We start from the raw sequence: 21,361 nt of genomic DNA, 5'->3' as shown, positions 1-21,361 counted from the left end.
CTTGTCTCTTTAATCACCTAGCCTTGCTTCTCATGTAAATAAGACTCTCTCTAGCTAGGAAAGCCGGACAAACTCCAATTGACCCCTTAATTTACAAGACACTAAGGGCTCCTCACCCAACCCCCTTTCGTAAAGAGTCGCCCTGGGGGGCCGGGCGCGGTGGCTCACGCTTGTACGGATCACGAGGTCAGGAGATCGAGACCACGGTGAAACCCCGTCTCTACTAAAAATACAAAAAAATTAGCCGGGCGTGGTGGCGGGCGCCTGTAGTCCCAGCTACTCGGAGAGGCTGAGGCAGGAGAATGGCGTGAACCCGGGAGGCGGAGCTTGCGGTGAGCCGAGATCGCGCCACTGCACTCCAGCCTGGGTGACAGAGCGAGACTCCGTCTCAAAAAAAAAAAAAAAAAAAAAAAAAGAGTTGCCCTGGGTAAACAGATCCTCAGCATTTCAAAAGAGCCCAATTAACTGATAAGGTACTAACACCAACAATGTATGAAGTTCCCAAGAATTTTCTCCAGGAGATAACAACATAAAACCTCGAGTTCCTGTCCGGCATAGACCCTGTATCTAATGATAATGAGAGATTTAGAACCTTGCACCTGGTACCCTTGCTCTTCTTGTAACCATTTGTCTTTTAAGTTGTTTATCCCTCTGTAACCATTCTGATTCTTTTGATTCTTGCATGTTTTCACTTCTGTAGAATTATTACATTTGACTCCCCCTCCCCTTTCTAAACCTAAGTATAAAAGTTAATGGAGCCCCTTCCTCGGAGCCGAGAGAATTTTGAGCATTAGCTGTCTCTTTGGCCGCCGGCTTAATAAAGGACTCTTAATTCGTCTCAAAGTGTGGCGTTTTCTTAACTTGCTTGGGTACAACACTAGCACATCTAAACAACAATGTAATCTCAAAATATTTGTGGATTTTTTAAGAAAAATTACTACAAAGGTAAGAATCCAGTTTTGGGGTTTTGTTTTTAACATGTTAAGTGGCTTAAGTAGTAAGAAATGAATGGGAAGGGTGAACAACTGGCAGCTAATCAAAAAGTTTCCAAAGAGCAAAAGCCAAAGATTTTTTTATTCTGGTCTATTCATGCCAGTCCACCTTTTACACCTTATTCCAGTTGCTCTTTGTTGTCACTGCTCAAATTTAAAATAACCATACAATCCAAAAAAAAAAGAAAAAAATTGATGACAGCAAGAATAAATGCAAAAAATAGATAAATAAAAATTCTAACAAAAAATAAGCATGAAAGCCTGTGCCAATAAAAACTCATAGAATGGAAGGGCAAGCTGAATGGCCCTCCACGGCCTCTACATTTAATTTAAAAATAATAAAGACCTTATTAGGTTTTTAGAAATTTATATCCCAAAAGATAAGTAAATACAGATTCCAAAGGCCCTAACATAGAAGAGAAAAAAAGGAAAATCCTAACGAAATACAAAACAAACACTAATTATATCAGAATTACGATTTCAAAAACAACTAACCTGTTCTTAAGAGAGGAACAGCTGATTCCAGAATGGAGACACAAAACTGGGGAAGACTGAGCTGCTGGAATTGTAGTTCCAATGTGTCTTCAGTTTCCAGCTCTGGCAGATCTATGTGTCCCATATCCAAAGGTGAATGAACGGACATCCTAGAGTTTACATGAGCATGACTACTACTTCCACTGCAGAATAAACAAATGATAAACCTTGCATATAGAAACAATCCTCAAACAGATTTACTGCATATCTGCTGCCTGGCATATTAGAAGCCTCACACAAGTCACAACTCTATTGCTTCATTCAACTCTGCTCAGATTTATAGAAACTTTGACAAATTTACGAAATTAAATTCCATAAAGACGACTCAAGGCCGGGAGTGGTGGCTCATGCCTGTAATCCCAGCACTTTGGGAGGCCGAGGCGGGCAGATCACCTGAGGTCAGGAGTTCAAGACCATCCTGGCCAACATGGTGAAACCCCATCTCTACTAAAAATACAAAAAAAAAAAATTAGCTGGGCATGGTGGCACGTGCCTGTAATCCCAGCTACTGGGGAGGCTGAGGCAGGAGAATCTTCTGAGCCCAGGAGGTAGACGTTGCAGTGAGCTGAGATAGCACCACTGCACTCCAGCCTGGGTGACAGAGCAAGATTCCATCTCAAAAAAAAAAAAAAAAAAAAAAGACTCTAAATTGTAAATGAAGCCAAAAATGCATCTATATTTTGCTTTTCAGGCTGATATCTCAAAACATGTCAACATTCCTATAGTAGCCATCAATATTAGCACTGATAACCCATTCATTTCTAAAAGAAAACAAGCAGATTTATAGGAAAGCTCTTCTGTAATCAACATGTAAAGACAAAACCAATAGTTCATACAGTTTCCTAGATTTTCTGAGTTTCACCACTGTTCTAAGTAAGCCAGTGTTAGTAAGTGAAGGATGTTTCCAGAAAAACATCATGGGAAATGTATTACTTCATTTAGTACATTCGACATCATGTAGTGACTTCAAAAATGCACCCAAAAAACGGAACATCCCATTGTCCTTGGCTTTCTTCATTAAAAAGTTCTTACCTCGGATGTAAAGTGCTGTAGTAAGAATTTAAAAAGTACAGAAAGGCTAAGCCTCACACTTACAAAGAGTCTCAAAATTTTGTCTTTTGATGTATCCACAATTGAAGCTGAATCACAAGAGATATATTAATGCTATGGAACATTTAAATATGCCCAAATTATATACCAATGTTGTCGTTTCTTCAATTTCAAGATACCAAGCACTCCAAAATATGGAAACAACTCAGGCTTCTCTGTAACTCTGCAAGGCCACTTGAGAAGCTGTTCACTCAGGAGTGAAAACTTACAAGCATGAAGCACACAAGAGAATGAGGCAGAAAGGCTTCAGAAGGAGAAAGAGAAAAACATGGCTGAACAACCAACTGTAATATAAGGACTAAGAGCATAGACTCTCCTATCATTTTAACCCTAGCTCTGCTCTTTACCGACTGTCATGCTCTTAACCTCTCTAAACCTCAATGAGGATGATAATAATAATACTAACCCTATATATAATATCAATCCTATTCTAGGACAACTAAAGGAGACAAAGTATGCAAAGCACAGGGCATAACACCATGCACACAGCAGGTATGAATTGGTATTAGTTTGTTAACAGTAGTAGCAGTATTGCAAGAAAATAATCAAGCCAACAGACTAATGCTCAACTTACTGAACATTTTTTAGAATGACACTAAAGAAGAGGCTAATATGTTTCTAACACGTTTGCAGCCCAAGGAGAAAGTAACATACAAATACCATGCCAATCCTTTTAAGCAGAGTTGGTGTATGAAAATCTGGGTGCCAAGCACTGGGGGCCAAGCATGGTGACTCATGTCTGCAATCTCAGCACTTTACGAGGCCAAGATGGGAAGATCACTTGAGCCCAGGAGTTCAAGACCAGCCTGGGAAACATAGTGAGACCCCATCTCTACAAAAAATAAAAGGTTTAGCCAAGTGTGGTAGTGCACACCTGTGGTCCCAGCCACTTGGAAGGCTGAGGCGAGAGGATCACTTGAGCCCAGAAGTCAAGGCTATAATCGTGCCACTGCACTCTAGCCTAGGCAAGAGAGTGAGATCTTGTCACCAAAAAAAAAAAAAAAAATCTGTATTTACACAAACAAATACCATAAATTGTTCACCCTGAAGGAGTCCTTATTTTATAAAATTCTCCAACCATTCCTTTTAACAGTAAACACTTATCTATTTGTTATAAGACTTACAAAAATATGTGTAAAATACTATCAACAATGTATCTATCATTTAAAGCTATGCTTTTAAACTAGATCATATTCCATTTGTGGCTGGTAAAAACAATTTAGTGGGTCAGAATCATTTCTTTTTTAATGAAATCGGAACTGAAAATATAGTTCAGTGTGTCGAATATAGTATCAGAATACTATTTTGTGAACATTTTGTTTTGAGGGACACATACACATACACACATATATACATAAACAGAGTATATGTTCACGTACTGAGCGCTGAGTTGCGATGTAATATTTATCTGTCCTTACTGTGGATCATGGTCAAAAAAAGTATGAAGCCAGGGTTTAACACAAGGCCTACATCTGTGTTAATGTTTCAAAAAAAAAAGGACAGATAAATAATTACCTCCCTCTGAAAGTCACACACACAAGTTAACCAGCGTTCCTAATTTCCCCAGAGACACTACTAGCAGGCACCTAGAGGACGCTGCATCCCAGTCCTGGCCATCTCCTCTGGGTCGCTGGCCTGTGCGCCCAACCACAGAAGGCCGAGGGCTGCTGCTTCCTGGGGAAGGATTCTGGGAATGATGAGTACCTCTTGCTTCATGACAATAAGATAAAGAAGAATTCTGGGAAACTGTGTCTGGGGAAAAAAAGAAAGAATAAAATTATCCCTTAGTAGAAACAGACTTCTGACTATGTAGTATTTATGTATCATTCTTCCAAAAACATTAACAAATTAAGATAGTAGGAATCCTTCTACAGGGGTAAAAACAAAAGCAAAGATCAAACTTTTCTATAAGTATTCACTTAGCACATTTAGGTTTCTATCTAACTGACTTGATTACATGGGACCTTGTAGTCAATGGTATTCAGTTACAACATTAGAGACTACCAAAGCAGAAAAACACTAGATCATGCACTCGTCTGCTTAAAACTCTCCAAGAATGGCTACCTCATACTATATATAAAAATTAACTCAAAACAGATCAACAACCGAAATATAAAAGCTAAAGCCATAAAGCTCTTAGCAGAAAAAAAGAGGTGTAAATCTTCATGACCTTAAATGTGGCAATGGATTGGTTAATACAACATCAAAAGCACAAACAACCAAGGAACACACAGATAAGCTGGACTTCATCAAAATTTAAAACTTTGGTACACCAAGGAACATTACAAGAAAGTGTTAAGATAACTTATAGAGTGGGAGGAAATATTGGCAAACCATACATCTGATAAGGGTTTAATTTTCAGAATATATAAGTAACCTAAAACCCAGCAATAAAGAAAACAGCCCAATTTTTAAAATGGGCAAAGAACTTTAATAAACATTTCTCCAAAGAAGATATATGAACAAACAATAAGCACATAAAAAGTCATTAGAGATTCATTGGTCATTAATCATTAGTTCTTTAGAGAAATGCAAATCAAAACCATGAGATACCACTTCACATCTACTAGGATGACTATGATTATTTTCAAAAAAGAAAAAAAATGAACAAGTTAGTGATGATGTGGAAAAACTGGAAGCTTTATATATTGCTGATGGGAATATAAATGGTACAGCTGCTGTGGAAAATAGTTTGGCAATTCTTCAAAAAGCTAAAGATAGAATTTCCATATGATGCAGCAATTTCACTCCTAGGTATTACCAAAAGAATTGAAACCAGGCACTGAACAGATACTTGCAGGCAAATGTTCACTGAAGCATTATTCACAACAGCCAAATGTGGGTGCAACCCACATGTCCATCAACAAATGCATAGATGAATAAAATGTGGGATATACATGCAATGGCATATTATTCAGCCATAAAAAGGAATTAAGTTCTGATACACACTACAATGTAGATGAAGCTTGAAAACATTATAAATAAACCAGATACAAAAGGACAAATACTGTATGATTCCTCTTAGACGAGGTACCTAGAATAGACAAAATCAGAGACAGTAAGTAAATTAGAGGTTACCAGGAGCTTTGGGGAAAGGAAAAATGAGGAATCACTGCTTAATGATTAGAGTTTCTGTTTAAGATAATGAAGAGGTTTAGAAACAGATAGTGGCGATGGCTGCACAACAATGCGAATGTTATTAATGTCATCATATGGTATACTTAAAAATGTTTATAATGGCATATTTTATATTATATATATTTTATCCCAATTTAAAAAAAGAATTAGGTAATAAAAGCATTTGCACTCAGAGAGACGGGGAAAAAAAATAAACTCTCCAAGAGCTTCTCACTACACTTCAAAGAAAATATAAAATCTTTAAAAAGATCTGCAAGCCCCAATATACTCTGGCCCCTAACTACCTCTCTGATGTCACCTCATTCTCCTCTCCTGCCCAGCTCACTGCACTCCACTCTCATGGGCTTTATTTCAGTTGCTCAAGGACATCACCCTCAGTGCTAACCTTGAGGCCTGGCCTTCCCTGGAACACTCGTCTTGCAGCTCTTCGAGTGATGGTTCCTTGTCACCCTTCAGGTCACCTCCTCTGAGGGACTTTCCCTGACTATCCTAAATGAAGCTATGGTTACCCAACCACGTTCTGTCACATCACCCTTTTTATTTCCTTCAAGTACTTCTCCTTATCTCAAACAAACTTGATGGTTTATCACCTGTCCCCAGCCTTTTAAAATAGAAGCTCATAACGACTTGGATCTTATTCGTTTGTTCAGTGTTATAGTTCCCTACAGGCTAGAATATCAGGGGCATAAAACAGGTAATAAATACATACTTATTAAACACATTAACAATTCTTCAGAGATATCAACTTTTTAAATCAACATTGTAACTCTTTTTTTGTTGAAGTATGGGGTACCCAGACGTTCTCTATTATCAGTCATTTGTACAATCTAAGATCTAGAATAAAACCAAGGTAAAGCATAAATGTTCAAGTAGCACAGGATCAGTGAAACTCCCAATGAAATAGGGATTAACTATGAAACATGATGACAAATGACTATAATATTTGACTTTCGATGCAAATTGCATTAAGCACACAAAAATCCTAAATTGTACTGTTTTGTCAAAGCCAGTCTGGTACTCTATTTGGCCATTAGGTGGCGCTTTTTCTCTGAAAAGTCTGGCATTGCTGTAACACTTGACTACTGTCATCGCAAGTTGCATAAAAATACTTTTCATAAAATTCAAATCAATATTTTTCAAACAAAACAATTTATTAACACTATATGTAACTTGCTAAATTGTCCCAAGTCCTACATGAATAGCCATACCCAATATCCTAGTCACTACGTCCCAACAACACTATATAGAATCTCTACAAGTCTGGGAGAAAAAAGGCAAACACCTTGTAAATATCTCTTATCCAGAAAAAAAAAAAAAAAGGCTCAAGAGATCATGGCAGTTTCTGTCATTCACACAACCTGTAAAGATAATCATTTGAATACATTTAGGAGTAGGGAGTTTATGTTGTGAAAATGCGTATACAATAAACCCTAACAGTAACTATAATGGGAAGTTCCCAGAAGAATCTACAAATAACACCAGTGGCTAATGAACAGATAAAAATAAATACCCTGTTTATTGGAGAAAAAACCTGGATCTCGGTGAAAGTTAAGTCTGTTTCTTAAATACGTGCACAGCTGCTGCAGGCAGGACACTGACTGTAATGCCAGGCGATGCTTTCCATCTCCTCCAAAGGCCAGTTTCAACAGAGATAAAAGGCTCTGAAATCAAGAAGAGCTGTGAAAATGATTAAGGGAACAAAGTGCTCAACTTCAAAGCAGAATGTGGAGCTTAAGTAAGTAAGCCTAAGAGAATAATCAGGAGAAAATAAGTTGCCAAATATTTGTAAGACATAAGAAACAGAAATGGGCAAATATGACTTGGCATAAAGCAAGGAGATGGGTCAAAATAAAATAAGACAACAACATTTAAATAGAATAGTCAGTGTTTCCTATTTCTAAAATCTGTTAGTTGAGTAACCATTCTGAGAGAAGACAGAAATTATTCCCCACTCAAGACATTACATTACAGAGAACATTTTAAAAATCACAGCAAGCCCTTTTCATCTCAAGCATCTAAACCATTTGACCACATTTTGGTAATTAACAGCTTTCCTCTGCGATCATTTGCCAGCTTTGATCCTAGGTATTAACAGTTGGCACCCACTGAAGTCCATTTCAGCCCTGGGAGTATGGAGCGAGAATGCTGAGCCATTACTGGCTGCTGTGAAGATGCTGCAATTCCCCACCCTGGATCCCTCTCTCTCTACTATATAAGCAGTAAACTAGAAAAAAAGAAAAGAATCCATCTATGTTACTCACTGCTACTGTATTTTCCCAGCAGGTAGCACTGTGCGTTAAATAAACTAGATACTCAAGAAGCAATGCTATTCTTACTTTTAACAAGGGCTCCTGCAAAACCTCAATGTCCAAAGTCTACTCTACCATTTAGGTGATCCATAAATGGTGACTCAAGGTGGCCAAACTGGACGGCAAGTGTCAAATCAAACTACTACTATTGGAAGAACTATAACTATCCATCTAAGTTAGCGAATAACTGCTTTAAATAGCCAAATACTTCACTTTTTAAAAACATGAGTACAAAGTTGCTTCCCAAGAACTCCTACTCTGCAAAATTTGCTTTATTGCAAAAAGTTCTCTACTTCAAAATCTAAAACAATTATAGAGGGCACTGACCTGAACAATTTTTGGCCTTTGAAGGAAAATCTCGGCAGGAAAATCTTGCATGATAACGTCCTTCAATAGCTCACAGGTATTCCAGATTAAAGTGTGGTTACTACTTCTTAAAGAGCTACAAAACATAGTGTTAATCATTTTTAAGAAGAGTTCATCTATTCCAGATTCTAAGTAGCCTACTGACACAATGACTCCATTAACAACCTTTCAGGTCTCAGCTGAGACATCACTTCTCCAGAAAAGCCTTCCTAAATCTTTTCCCTAACCAATAAACAACTCTAGGGCAGTGCTTCTTCCGTTTGTCCATTATTTGTGATATTATAACTGCCTGTTGATTTTGCATTCCCCACTAGACCCTCTCAAGAGCAGGAACGACATCATACTAACCACTGTACCCTCAGAGTTTATCATAAGGCTGCAAAATTAGTTCAATGAGGTCAAAGAGCACACAATTTTAGGAAATCCGCCAAATAAATCAAGAAATGAGACAGAACAAAAGTACAGAGGCAAATTCTAAGAATTAAAGTCCTTACTGATCTTCCCCACTCAAGGTGAATCAGATTAGGACTCCCCTCTTATCCCATACAGAGGACACCTATCAACTTCTGCCCACCTAGGATTGGCAGTTGTTCACTCCCCACCCCAAAAAAATCACAGCCCTTCTCTCAGCCCAGTTCCATTACACTATCCACCATTCACTATCCAGAGGCATGCATTAGAAATTATCGCCATCTCTGCCTTTGGGACTGACTCAAAACTGAGAGATCATACAACCTCCTAACCCTTTCCCATGTGCACTCTGCCTCTTGAATATGTTCTTCCAAGAGAATTCATGTCATTATTAAAAATCATTTAATGGCATCCACCTGTAATCTGGACCTAGCCCTAGTAAATTGGTCTTTATTTTCCAGATTTATACCCCAAAAAAGCAGACAACTCGTGTATTGTGGCATTTATGAAACTGCACAAAGTGAATCTGGACATTAAAATACTCTCTAAATTTCTATGTATCAGCTATTTACTCTTGTGGGTAGTAATCAATTAACAGTCATTACATTAGATTGCATCAGTGGTACCCAACCTTATCCACATGGTTTAATTTGTCTCCTAATGAAGCCCACATTTTGAAATATATTCTGCCAAAAAGACTACATTTATGTTTAATTTTCCATTTTTATTAATCAAGGGCATAAGCAATGGCCAATAAGAGAAAATTCCTGTCACCAAGAACTACGCAAGAGTGCAACCACAAAAAGAAACGTGGGCCAAATGCAGAGGCTCACGCCTGTAATCTCAGCACTTTGAGAGGCCAAGGGGGCGGACCACTTGAGATTAAGAGTTCAAGACCAGCTTGGCCAACATGGGGAAACCCCATCTCTACTAAAAATACAAAAGTTAGCTCGGCGTGATGGCGCATGCCTGTAATTCCAGCTACTCAGGAGGCTGTGGCACAAGAATCACTTGAACCCAGGAGGCAGAGGTTGCACTGAGCCAGATCGTGCCATTGCACTCCAGCCTGGGTGACAGAGCAAGACACTGTCTCAAAAAAAAAAAAAGAAAAGAAAACTTGATGTTTGATTAAAAGCAAATAGGAATTTTTTTCTGGCTAGCTTTTTGAAAAATAAAAATCATTTAAACATGACCACTACTACCTTTCACTGCCACTAGTATCTTTTCTTGGTAAAATATATTGTAATAACTATCAAACTTAATGACTATAAGTGAACAAAAATACCTGAAAATACATCAAGTACCGTACCTTTCATTAGAGGAGAGGACATGTCTGTCTGTGGTGGTCAGGGGTAGCCAAGGAAATGTAGAAAACTTCAAGCACTTCACAGTCTGATTTACTGTCAATGAAATAGCAAATCTCAAGGTATCAAAGAATAAAGAGATGACAGATTCACAATGTTAAGAGTAAGTTTTCCCTTTAAAACAAGTCCCAAAATAAAGGCTACATCTTATAGTAACCTAAAATATACCAAACAAGGTCAGCTGCAAATTTGTTCTATCACAGGATAAATAAGAGAGTTCTCTTTTCATAATTTAAACAGAACTCATATGATACTAAAATAAGTATTAGAAGAAGAGCATTAAACACAATCCAATACAGACTGACATATGAAGTTTCCATTAAATTTTCTATTTTACCCTGTGGCTGACCAGAACATCAAATTTAAATTCAACATAAAAGGAACTGACATTTAGGGAAAATCTGAACTTTTAGAAATTAAAAATGATAAAACATAATGATAGACTGTATCTAGCCATGTTCAAATATCCTATATGGTGTCAGGTGTTTTAAACCTCTGTGAAGATGACTTGAAGACCGTAAGGTCGAAAAACAAGTATCAGTGTTCAAACAAGATTAAAAGAAATCTGAGAAAGCAACACAGTTTTAAACTATCCCCATGCAAGTTATTTTTAACAGATCTTATATAGTGCAAGTTAAGGTGGCAACACTGAGAAATAGCATCTACATAAGTCCTTCCAAATGGCAGTCTTTCTGCCAAATGCTTTGAAAAGAGCATGGAATCGCTAAATGTGGATAGCAGTATTATTAAATTCCCAAACATAGCACAGTTACTTCTTTCAAAAGTGCTAACATAAAAGCAGGGTTTACTTTCTAAGGAAATAAGGAGAGGTGGGTGGAGGGAAGGACAGGCTTACACCACACAGTAAAAACGTGTCCAAAATAAGCCAGACTGTCAATCAAGACAAACTGCAACTCACATAAAAGTGTAACAATCTCAATCCCCCTGAATTTCATCGGTTTCATTCAGACACCCATCCTTTATCAACCCTAGAGATTCCCCTCCCTTCAGATGTCTCTCATCTTGATGGAATTAAGCCTCTCAGCCATCTGGCCTCAAAATCAAAGCTTGCTACAAGCCTAACAAAACTTTTCCAGAATGAAAAGGTAAAGTATTCTAATGGCTTAACAAGTTTTCCGTTCTTTCTTGTTATTCCACCTGTGAGTTTCCATGAAAGCTTTTTGAATAACAGAGGCTTCCAAATGGAGTTCATTTGAATATGTGACATCAGCAGATATACTCTTGAACATATCCTTTTCATCTTAACTGTGCAGGCAAGAAAATGGTAAGTACGTGTTTACTTAACTACTTCCTAACTGCCTCACCAAGGACAAAGTTTTCAACCTTTCTAATCTCAGTGTCTTTCTTAGTAAAATGTGGTCACTAATAATACCAATCTCAAAGACACTCCAGGAGGATGCATTCATTCCTTCAAAGAATACATACTGAGTGCCTAATACATTTTTTGGCATTGTTCCAGACACTGAAAATAACGCAATGTTCACGGCTATTATCAAACTTAAAACAAAAATAATAAAAAATAATGTGTTAGGAAGAAAACTACACATAGGAAGTGATCGCTGGCTAGAATCATCAGGAAGGTCTCTGATGAGGTGGCATGTGAGCTGAGGCTGAACACAGCCAGATACAAAAAGATGGAGATGAGATTCCAGATTCCAGAAACAGGGCTCTAAATCAGAATTTTTTAATTCACTGGGTGTTGAGGAAATGGGAAAAGAAACTGAACTGATCTTCAGTCTCTGGCTGGAATAACTGGATAGATGGTGCCATCGGTAAGCTGGAGAACAAATGAGATGACATGTGTAGCGCAGGGCACAATTGCCTCAAAAAACTCATGTTCATTAAGTACGACATACTACTGCCATTAATACCATCCATCTACACAGTTGCTCAAATATGGTTAGAATAACACAAAATTTTATCATTTCCACTCGATATCCTAAACTAACTTGAAACAACTAAAACACTTAATGGTAGTTTGGTGCTGAAATATTCAAGTTTGGTAAAAATACATCTTCATAACAATGAAGAAAGTACATTAATTTTCAACTTCCCAAGTCAACAGGATTTACTTCCCAAAATATACACACCCACTGGTCGTGGCGGCACTTCCATCTGCTGGAAATTACTTTTGTCTTGGGGAAAATATCCTGTTAAGATTTCAGGGTTTTTTGACAATTCTGAAAAGAAAATAAACATTACTGTATTCTTGATTCCTTATTTGCTAAAAGTGAAACTTACTTTCTTTAAATGGTAATGTTTTCTCTTAAGTATTGGAATCATTTTAAAAATTTTAAAAAGTCCAGTTTTTTTTCTGAATGATCTATCTTCCTAAAGAGGAAAAAATGTGCACATTGAGCCGGCTTCCAGTTCAGAAGCTTTTTCCCCTCTCACTTCTACTGTTAGCCAAACACAGCTATTTGTTAGAATGTACACGAAGAATCTGCTACAAAGTATTCAAGGACTATCCCTCTCTACTTCCGAATCCATCTCCCTCTCCCTTGACTCCAATTATATAGCTCCTGATCAATTTTCATTTATACCTTAAAAAGAAAGTTGTCAAAAACAAAGGGGTCAAACATTATCTTCCAATACCTGTATTACAATTCCCTGCAACATGCGATTATATGTGCAGCAGTTCAGCTGCAATGAAAATGAGGAAAAGGCTAAAACTATAGTTTGTAATTTTAAGTTTTCATGGCAATAGTTCCTAATACTAATAAAGAAAACTAACAATTAGCCCTAAACCATTCCTCTACTCTCACCCACAAGGAATTAGATTAAAAATTCACAATGTAAGACTCTACTTTATTTGTGACGTCTTAGAAACTGTAAAATATATGTTGTTAAAAATCACAGGTTTGGGAGCCAGATAAAGCAATGTTAGAATCCTGCATCTGCTACAGGTTAGAAAACTGGGTACTGTGGGGCAAGTTACTTTATATTTTTATTCTCAGCTATAGAGTAAGACGAATAACATCTCACTCAAAGGGCTGCTTTAAGATTTAACAAGATGATGTGTTTAAATCAATTTATTCAATGCCCCACAATGAAACTCAATAAATGACAGCTGCTATTGTTGTTGTGAACCGCAGTACCCACAGCTGAAGCTGTAACAGTACTGGCAGAGAAGAAAATATGGTCTAACAGGTTAAGTATCAAAACTGTTTTTTTTTTTTACTTTTACTACTCAATCACATAAATTGCATGAAGATGTTTTTCTTCGAATCAATTCAAATGCATTGCATGTGCAAGGCACTATACTAGGTATTAACAACAACACAACAGCAGCAGCACAGCAGCCAACACTGCTACATTTCATACATGCTGGGCCCTGGCAGCAGCACAGCAGCCAACACTGCTACATTTCATATATGCTGGGCCCTGTGCTAAGCCCTTTACAGACACTGTCTTATTTAATCTCATGACAATTCTACGAGAAAGGTGTTCTTTTTTTTTTTTTTTTTAAGATGTATTCTTGCTCTGTCACCCAGGCTAGAGTGCAATGGAGTGATCTCAGCTCACTGCAACCTCCACCTCCCAGGTTCAAGTGATTCTCCTGCCTCAGCCTCCCTACTAGCTGGGATTATAGGCGCCCGCCACCATGTCCGGCTAATTTTTGTACTGTATTTTTAGCAGTGACGGGGCTTCACCATGTTGGTCAGGCTGGTCTTGAACTCCTGACCACCTGCCTCGGCCTCCCAAAGTGCTGGGACTAGAGGCGTGAGCCACCATGCCCAGCCCGGTGTTCTTTCTTATTATCCCAGTTTTTGAATGAGAAAACTGAAGCCTGGAAGGGTTAATTACCTTAGCCAAGGTCACACAACTAGCAGCAGAACTGAGACTTAAATCCATGTCTCTTTGACTTGGATTTTAACAAGCATATCATTATGGACTGCAGCATATAAAAATACTTGCATTATGTCGTTTTGATTGGTCCCCACAACAAAATCATGAGGTAGGACAGATATCATTATACTCCAATATGACAAACAAGGTCAAAAATACAAATATAAAGCACTAAGAACAATGTCTGAGCACTCATGTGCTCAATAAAAATACGTTGTTATTGTCAAAGAAATAATCTGTCAAACTGGTCTCATAAAAGCAAAGTCACTGGCATCCTTTAGACCTGACCCAAAAAGCAATTAATGCAAATGTACCATCCTTTGACTAACATTAATGCAAATGTACCATCCTTTGACTAACAGTAGAGGAGGGGAAAAAGGTCAAAATCATGTAAGTTAACACAAGAAAAATAAGTTTGAGGGAGGTGGGAGAAATCCTTTTTAAAAAAATCTAATCTCCCTTTCCTTAAAATTTACCATGAGAATTAATATATTTGTATTTTAACAGATTCCATCAAGTTGATTCCAAAGAGTTACCAGTTCGATTGGTTTGGTATGAGGCAGAAGACAGTGCAGGAACTTCCGAAGGAAGAATAAAAAGTCCATCCAGGATGCCATCAATTTCAGCCTGCAGATTTGGCTCCACATTAGACCGAAGCTTAGATAAGAACTCTACTGCACCAAAGTCAACCAAATATTGGACTGCTGGGGGATACTAAAATAAGAAGAGGATGATCTTGAGAATAACTGTATCAAAATCTCTGTAACTTACAGCAATCAAAACATAAAATTATTTTTGGTGTATCAGATGTTCCTTTTGTGAAAAACAAATCCTTCATGGCTCTGCCCCAAAGTAAGGCACTTCCATGAGGAGCACATACACCTATAGAGACATACATCCAACACTTGATAACATTTAAGAAAGATGAACCAACACACTGAACACTAGAAATGCACATTATCAATCCCTACTCTTACTTTTTTAATGGGTTACTTTTTTCCACTGACACTCACCTTCTGGTCCCAGCCCCAACCGGTCAACAGGATGTCAAAGTAGTTTAAGATTCCTCTACCACTGTACAGTGATTTAGTTTTGAAAGGTTAAACTTACACTTTGATATCTGACCCTGACAACTAACTACTCTTGAGGTAGGCATAAGAATACCAATCTAAAAGCATATGGAAAAGCAACTTAAAATTGTTATTTATAAATCACGATTATGTAACATTATTTTTAAATGTGTTCCCTTTCATAATGACATATCTAATTTTTAAGATGTAAATATCAGAAAATAAAAACAGAATACAAATATTAACCTCCAAAGATAACTCAAAAAATCAGAACATACCAAAACTCAAAAGAAGTTCTGTGTTACTTCTGAGCACAGCAGAGACTATGTGGGATTCAGTATCACAAATAAAAGATGAGCCATATACACAGATTAATTAAAATTAAACATCTCTGGTTAATTAAAAAAACTTTTAACCCCAATTATTTAACTTTCAATAAACGCTACAATTAAATGACTAAGAAACAGTCACGCGTCTGATTATTTTCTTTATTTCAAAATGAACTTACCTTAACCAAACTGCTTAACAGGTTCAGAGCCTCTTCCTTCATCGGAACGGACGGGAAATTGAACCATTCCAACAAATGAAGAAAAAGTTGCCTCTCCTGAATGAGATCAGCGTAGCAGATTAAGTTGTGCTCTATCTTGCAGAGAATACTCTTGAGAGCGCGCTCCCTGATCTCGGCCAGCTGATGACCTGTCAACGAACGGCACAAAACTATTTTATTTCCCGACTGCAAAGAGACTACGTTACTTATGCTGTGGGCAGGAGGGGCGTGAAGACGGAATTCAAACCAGTTTTTTCAGAAGCAGGCCGCTGGTGCCTTCGGGACGCGAACCGCCAAGTTTACACAAAGTCCGAGATGGGTCCCCGGGGGCTACCCTGACAAAGCGGGGGCGAAAGAGGGAGCGGTCGCGGAGCGGCCGGCCGCGGAAACGTGACACGACCATTCTCAGCAAGTGGCCAGGGCTGGGTGGGGTGCCTTGGGCGAGGGGCAACCTGACAGTTACCGAGTTTCCTGATGAGCCCCGCCAGGACCATCTCGTCCATCAATCTGCAGCCGCCGGAGAATTAAACTGCCGCGCCACTGCGTCCAGCCACAATTAACGTACCACGGAAACACGTCCTGTGGGACGGTGGGTTCCGCAACGCCTACGCTCACTAGGAATAGGAGGCATTACGTGAGCCCTTCGCGGCCCCAGCGTCGCCAGGAGAGCTTCCAGCCTCTCTAGACTCACTACGGCGCACTTCCTGGACAGCAGTCTCCGTTGCAAGAAGCGGAGGGGAAAAAAAAAGCAACAAGCAGAGGTAGAACCAGCGTTGGCCGCCGCGCACGTCGGGAGTTGTAGTTCTGGCTCGGCCGTGCGTCCTGCACGGATCTCTGGGCCCGCCCAGGCGCCCGCTGGCCTGGGGTTCCGGCTTACAGCGCGGGAATTCGGGAACCCAGCGCGGGCTGCAGAGGCCCCAGCAGGAGCCCCGCCTCCTGGCTCGGCAACGGATTCGTTCTTGGCCCTGCCAATCTTATTCTCAGCTTCCAGAACTTCATGATTTAGAATGCAGACTTTTGCTTTGTGACAGTTCTCCCCATCCCCGACTACTAAATGACGAACCCTCTTTAACTGTGAAATGTACCTGCAAAGTCAAGCAGTGTCTTTGGATACCGAAGTTCAGATATGAACAAGCAAGCTACAAAAGCGGGGTGGGCGGGTATGAGTGAGCAGAAGAGAGAAACCGGGCTGCAAAAAGGAAAATAAAGGCGGGACGTGGGGGTATGATTTGCTGAATGCCACCAAAGTTGATTTTTTGCACCGTGCACAGTGATCGAGCTAAGCAAATCATTTTTTTTAAATTCTAAGCAGCGGTAAGAACAACAACAAAATTAAATTTGGAAAATGATTTGCATTTTCTCGCTGTGATCCTTTCACTTTCCCTGGGAAGGGGATGTCAAGGCAGGTAAAGTGAGCCCTCGGTATCCCTAGGTAATTGGTTCCAGGACCCCCGCAGATACCCAAATCCACCCGTGCTTAAGTCTCTTTTATAAAATGGTGTAGTATTTGCATATAACCTACACACATCTTCCTGTATTCTTTAAATCATCTCTAGATTGCTTACAATACCTAATACACTGTAAATGCTATGTAAATAGTTGTTACACTGTACTTTTTATTCGTATTATTTTTTAATTGTTGTATCGTTATTTTCAATTGTGGGGTTTTTTTTTCCCGAATATTTTCCATCCCGTGTGTTGAATTCTCTGTGTGCAACCAGTGGACACACAGCAAAGACCTACTGTATTCCCATTCCTATTTTGCCAAAGAGGGAACTTAGAATCACAGAAGTACCCCTACACAAAGTCACATTAACTAGTAAGTGACAGATTGAGGAGCTGACCTGATGTTTCTTTATTCTATTCAGAGTACCTTGCTGCCTCCTCGTGTGTAGATAAGAGAGTGATGATATTTGAGTTGGATCTTAAACAGTAAGTAGGAGTTTGCCACACAAAGAAGTTGGGTAAGGAAATTCCTGCCAGAGAAAACTGTATTTGCAAAAGCAAGAATTCAGACGGAGTGTGTCAAATTCGGGAAAAGAACAAAATTCAAGGTGGCCATATTATCTCTGGGAAGAAGAAAGGAAGGGCAAGAGAGCTGCTAGCATGCTGGATATTCTCCATTCCACCTTCTAGTGGTTCCTCCCAGCTCTTCCAGCTCTGCATCAACTGACCTGAACAGGCAAAAAGACTGCACTATCCAGGCTGCCTGGCCCTCTGGCTTCCAGTTGGCTGCCGCCAATAGGAGACATCAGCAGGAAATTGGAAAGTAGGAGGAAAGAGATACGGATATTAAACCAAGATTCCACTAGCCCATGCCTAAGCCTGCCTGGCCAAGATTGTAGCAGTGGCTGAATTCCTTGACCCATAGACCACATCTCCTGATGGTTAGCATACCACAGTGGGCACTGCAGAACCCGTTACACCAGCTCAGAAGTGTCTGTAGTTATCCAGGAAGGAAGGTGTTAATTACGGATTTGAAGTGTCAAGGTCAAAAAACACATGACAGTACAGAAAAATAATAGAAATAACTTGTCAATGATATTTCTGAGATGAACAATTGTAGATGATGAGAGACTGTAGATGCAGTGGGTAAGGGGTGATAATACTATAGAAGAAATATAAAAAATCCATTGACTTAAAACAAGCATGTTACAAGTAAAATGGGGGTCAAACTATGAAAAGGTTTTACTTATGTTGCACCCAAGGTCAACATAAACATTTTATTTTATTTTCATTGTTGAGCATATATTGCTCCTGTAATTAGACAAAAATAAATCCCATTCATTACATTCAAAGCAAATAATCTATCATTCTCCTATTAGACTATTGATTCAGTAATTTTTCCTAAAAATAATCAATCTTCAATTTATTAATTCTACTATTTAAAAACACACATATATTCTAGTGCATTAACCGTATTATTTTTTACCAGTTACTTCACTCTGTCGTCCAGGCTGGAGTGCAGTGGTGTGATCTCCACTCACTGCAACCTCTGCCTCCTGGGTTCAGGTGATTTTCCTGCCTCCACCTCCCGCGTAGCTGGGATTATAAGCGTGAGCCACTACGCCCAGCTAATTTTTGTATGTTTAGTAGAGACGGGTTTTCACCACGTTGGCCAGGTTGGTCTCGAACTCCTGACTTCAAATGATCCTCCTGCCTCGGCCTCCCAAAATGCTGGAATTACAGGCATGAGCCACCACACCTGGGCTATATCCTGCTTTAAGTGTGTTTTGCTGTTCTCTTTTTTAACTTCTTAAGCTAACGGTCTTGTTTACATTCTTTCTTTTTTAGTTATAGAGAATTTTAAGTCCATGAATTTGCATGTAAAAAATGTTTTAATCATGTATCATGAGTTTCGATTTGTAAGGTTTTGTTCTCAACCAATCTGAAATTGCTGTTTTGATACTTTCTGTTTAACCCAAGATCCATGTAGGAAGGTGGTCTTTAATCACCAAGTCTTTCTTACATATACTTTAGTTATTAATTTCGACTTTTATTATATCAGAGTCAGCAACAATTACAAAAGGTCAGGGCCTTTTGTAATTTGAATGTTAAAGTCAAAGATTTTAAGTGAACTTGAAAAAAATGGGCAATAGATGTCTGTGTGGATATATAGACTGCATGTAATTTTCTTGTACTTACAGTGGTTTTTGTTGTATTTATTTAAATGCTATGTATAAAAACATGTTGAATTTTACATGATGATAAATGATGGTGACTCAACTGGTGATATATACATGGATTGGGAAGGGGTCATGGGTAGAGCTATTATATGTTGAGATTTGCTGTGATCACAAGCCACAGGACATTAAGGACACATGAACCCAAAGGCAAAGGTCAAATTCTACTATCTATCTACCGATTCTGCTATTTCCACTTGAATCTGATTCATCTTCAACCTCTTGGTCATACCTGTAAAATCACTAACAGTCATTGCCTCAGTGTGCTGAATCAGATCACTTAGATTAGATGAGATATTTATACCCAAAGTCACAGGAAATAGTTACTCTCCTAAGAACTCATATTATTATCTGTAGGAATTTATTCTAGGGGGAAATGAAATCTTTTTTTTCTCTTGGAAAAGACATACATTTTTGCTCTTCCTCACACTTTGGACATGAGTTTTCATATTTGGGGTTATACATGGTGGGTCTGTCAGTTGTGATCATGTGCATTTTATACCCTTTCTTTCTGTTAATATTTGACCAAATCTGGTTCATATCAGTATAAGCTAAAATATTGTATAGAGCACAAGCTTTGGAGGTAGACAGACATGGCTTTAAAAGCAGTGTTGCGCCTTCCCTAATCACACAACTATGGGCAAGCTGATTAACTTTCTCGGTTGCAAATAACAAAGCTGTAAGTCAGGCAAGTAAGCAAAAATGGGTTATCTATTATCTCACTCTAGAAGTGGATCTAGCCTCAGAGACTCAAAAGAATACCAATATTTTTTATTCGTCTCTCGACTTTGATTTTCTTAGTGTGTTGTATGTTTCTCTTCTATTACAGGCAGAATTTCCTCAAAATGTAGAGGAAGAGAAGATTATGGTCCAGACTTCCATCTTCCCATATAATGACTCCAGAAGAAAAAGAAAGCTTCTCTCTGAGCATCCAGATATAAAATCTATGATAAGAACCCTTATCAGGATTACCATTAGGAGATTACCTGATCCTAGGTTATTTGTTCACACTCACTGAACAGCAGGGCAGGATATTATAATTATTAAAATTAGAGTTACAGAAAGTGGGGCAGAAGACTTCCACTTAAAAAGGTATGTTATTCACAGAAAATGAGGGAAAAGAATCTTGCACAGAGGGAAGAAAAAAAATGATATCTCTATACTCGCTAAGCCTCAGCTTCCACAAGTAAAAATTAAGATTAATAATAATACCTACTACTACTACTACTAATAGGACTGCCTGGGGGCCAAAGAAGATGCTTTAGAGAAAGGATTTGTTCCAAGACCTCCCATAATAAGTAGTTACTACAAATAATAGCTCTGTTTTAACACCTGTCAAACTTGGAGGTACCTCCCTTTCCAGGAATCAAATGCAATGTCAAACCATGTTCAAGCACTATCTGTGAGTGTAACCGCAAGGTAGACACTCCCTTCATCAGAGGGATCTTATGCCCCAGAAGCAACTTTGCTATGCAAGTGATGGAGGTTTGCAGAGCAGAGGCGCCCACAACCTTACTGCCATTTATTTGTGCAGCCATATCCAAACAACATGTGCAGCAACAGAAAAAGGGGGAAGGCAGCACTCTGATACTTTTTTCTTATTCTTCGGAGGGGAGAGATTATTGGCCCAAGAGGGAAATCCTTTTACAACCTACTTTTACATTAACTGGGATCATAATTTATTTATGAAAACATCATATAAAAAGAGCAAGCAAGCAGGATTCCTAAACAAAGGGGGCTCAAACCAATATATGTGTAGAAGTTATTCATTGTCCCCAGGGCAGGCATACATTTTGTGTGTCTTCCAGGAAAGTCACTGGCACCCCAGCCTGCCTTCTTTCAGAATAAAGGTCATGATTTATTAATAATTCTGAGCTCTAGGAAGGAAAAATGACCCAAGGTTTCATCCCTCACTTACGAATTTTCCTAATCATGCCCCATAACTTTGTCCTATGAATTCACATATT

The 21,361-nt window shown here is 38.7% G+C and overlaps 1 protein-coding gene across 1 annotated transcript in view; it reads right to left on the bottom strand.

The window, feature by feature from the left end:
* RTTN (rotatin) overlaps positions 1-16,271 on the bottom strand; it is a 211,170-nt gene extending 194,899 nt beyond the window's left edge. The window contains exons 1-9 of the mRNA XM_030810284.1: positions 16,175-16,271; positions 15,673-15,860; positions 14,631-14,808; positions 12,336-12,425; positions 10,170-10,260; positions 8,411-8,525; positions 7,285-7,435; positions 4,223-4,388; positions 1,488-1,669 (exon numbers count right to left, since the gene is read on the bottom strand). Coding sequence (XP_030666144.1) covers positions 1,488-1,669; positions 4,223-4,388; positions 7,285-7,435; positions 8,411-8,525; positions 10,170-10,260; positions 12,336-12,425; positions 14,631-14,808; positions 15,673-15,860; positions 16,175-16,214 — 1,201 coding nt within the window. The 5' untranslated portion in view covers positions 16,215-16,271. The remainder of the gene's footprint in view (positions 1-1,487; positions 1,670-4,222; positions 4,389-7,284; positions 7,436-8,410; positions 8,526-10,169; positions 10,261-12,335; positions 12,426-14,630; positions 14,809-15,672; positions 15,861-16,174) is intronic.
* Positions 16,272-21,361: the final 5,090 nt, after the last annotated feature.

Source organism: Nomascus leucogenys, chromosome 4 (assembly GCF_006542625.1).
Source record: "Nomascus leucogenys isolate Asia chromosome 4, Asia_NLE_v1, whole genome shotgun sequence".
NCBI lineage: Eukaryota > Metazoa > Chordata > Mammalia > Primates > Hylobatidae > Nomascus > Nomascus leucogenys.
Note: the sequence above shows the minus strand (reverse complement) of the source record. Positions and strands in the feature narration are given on the sequence as shown.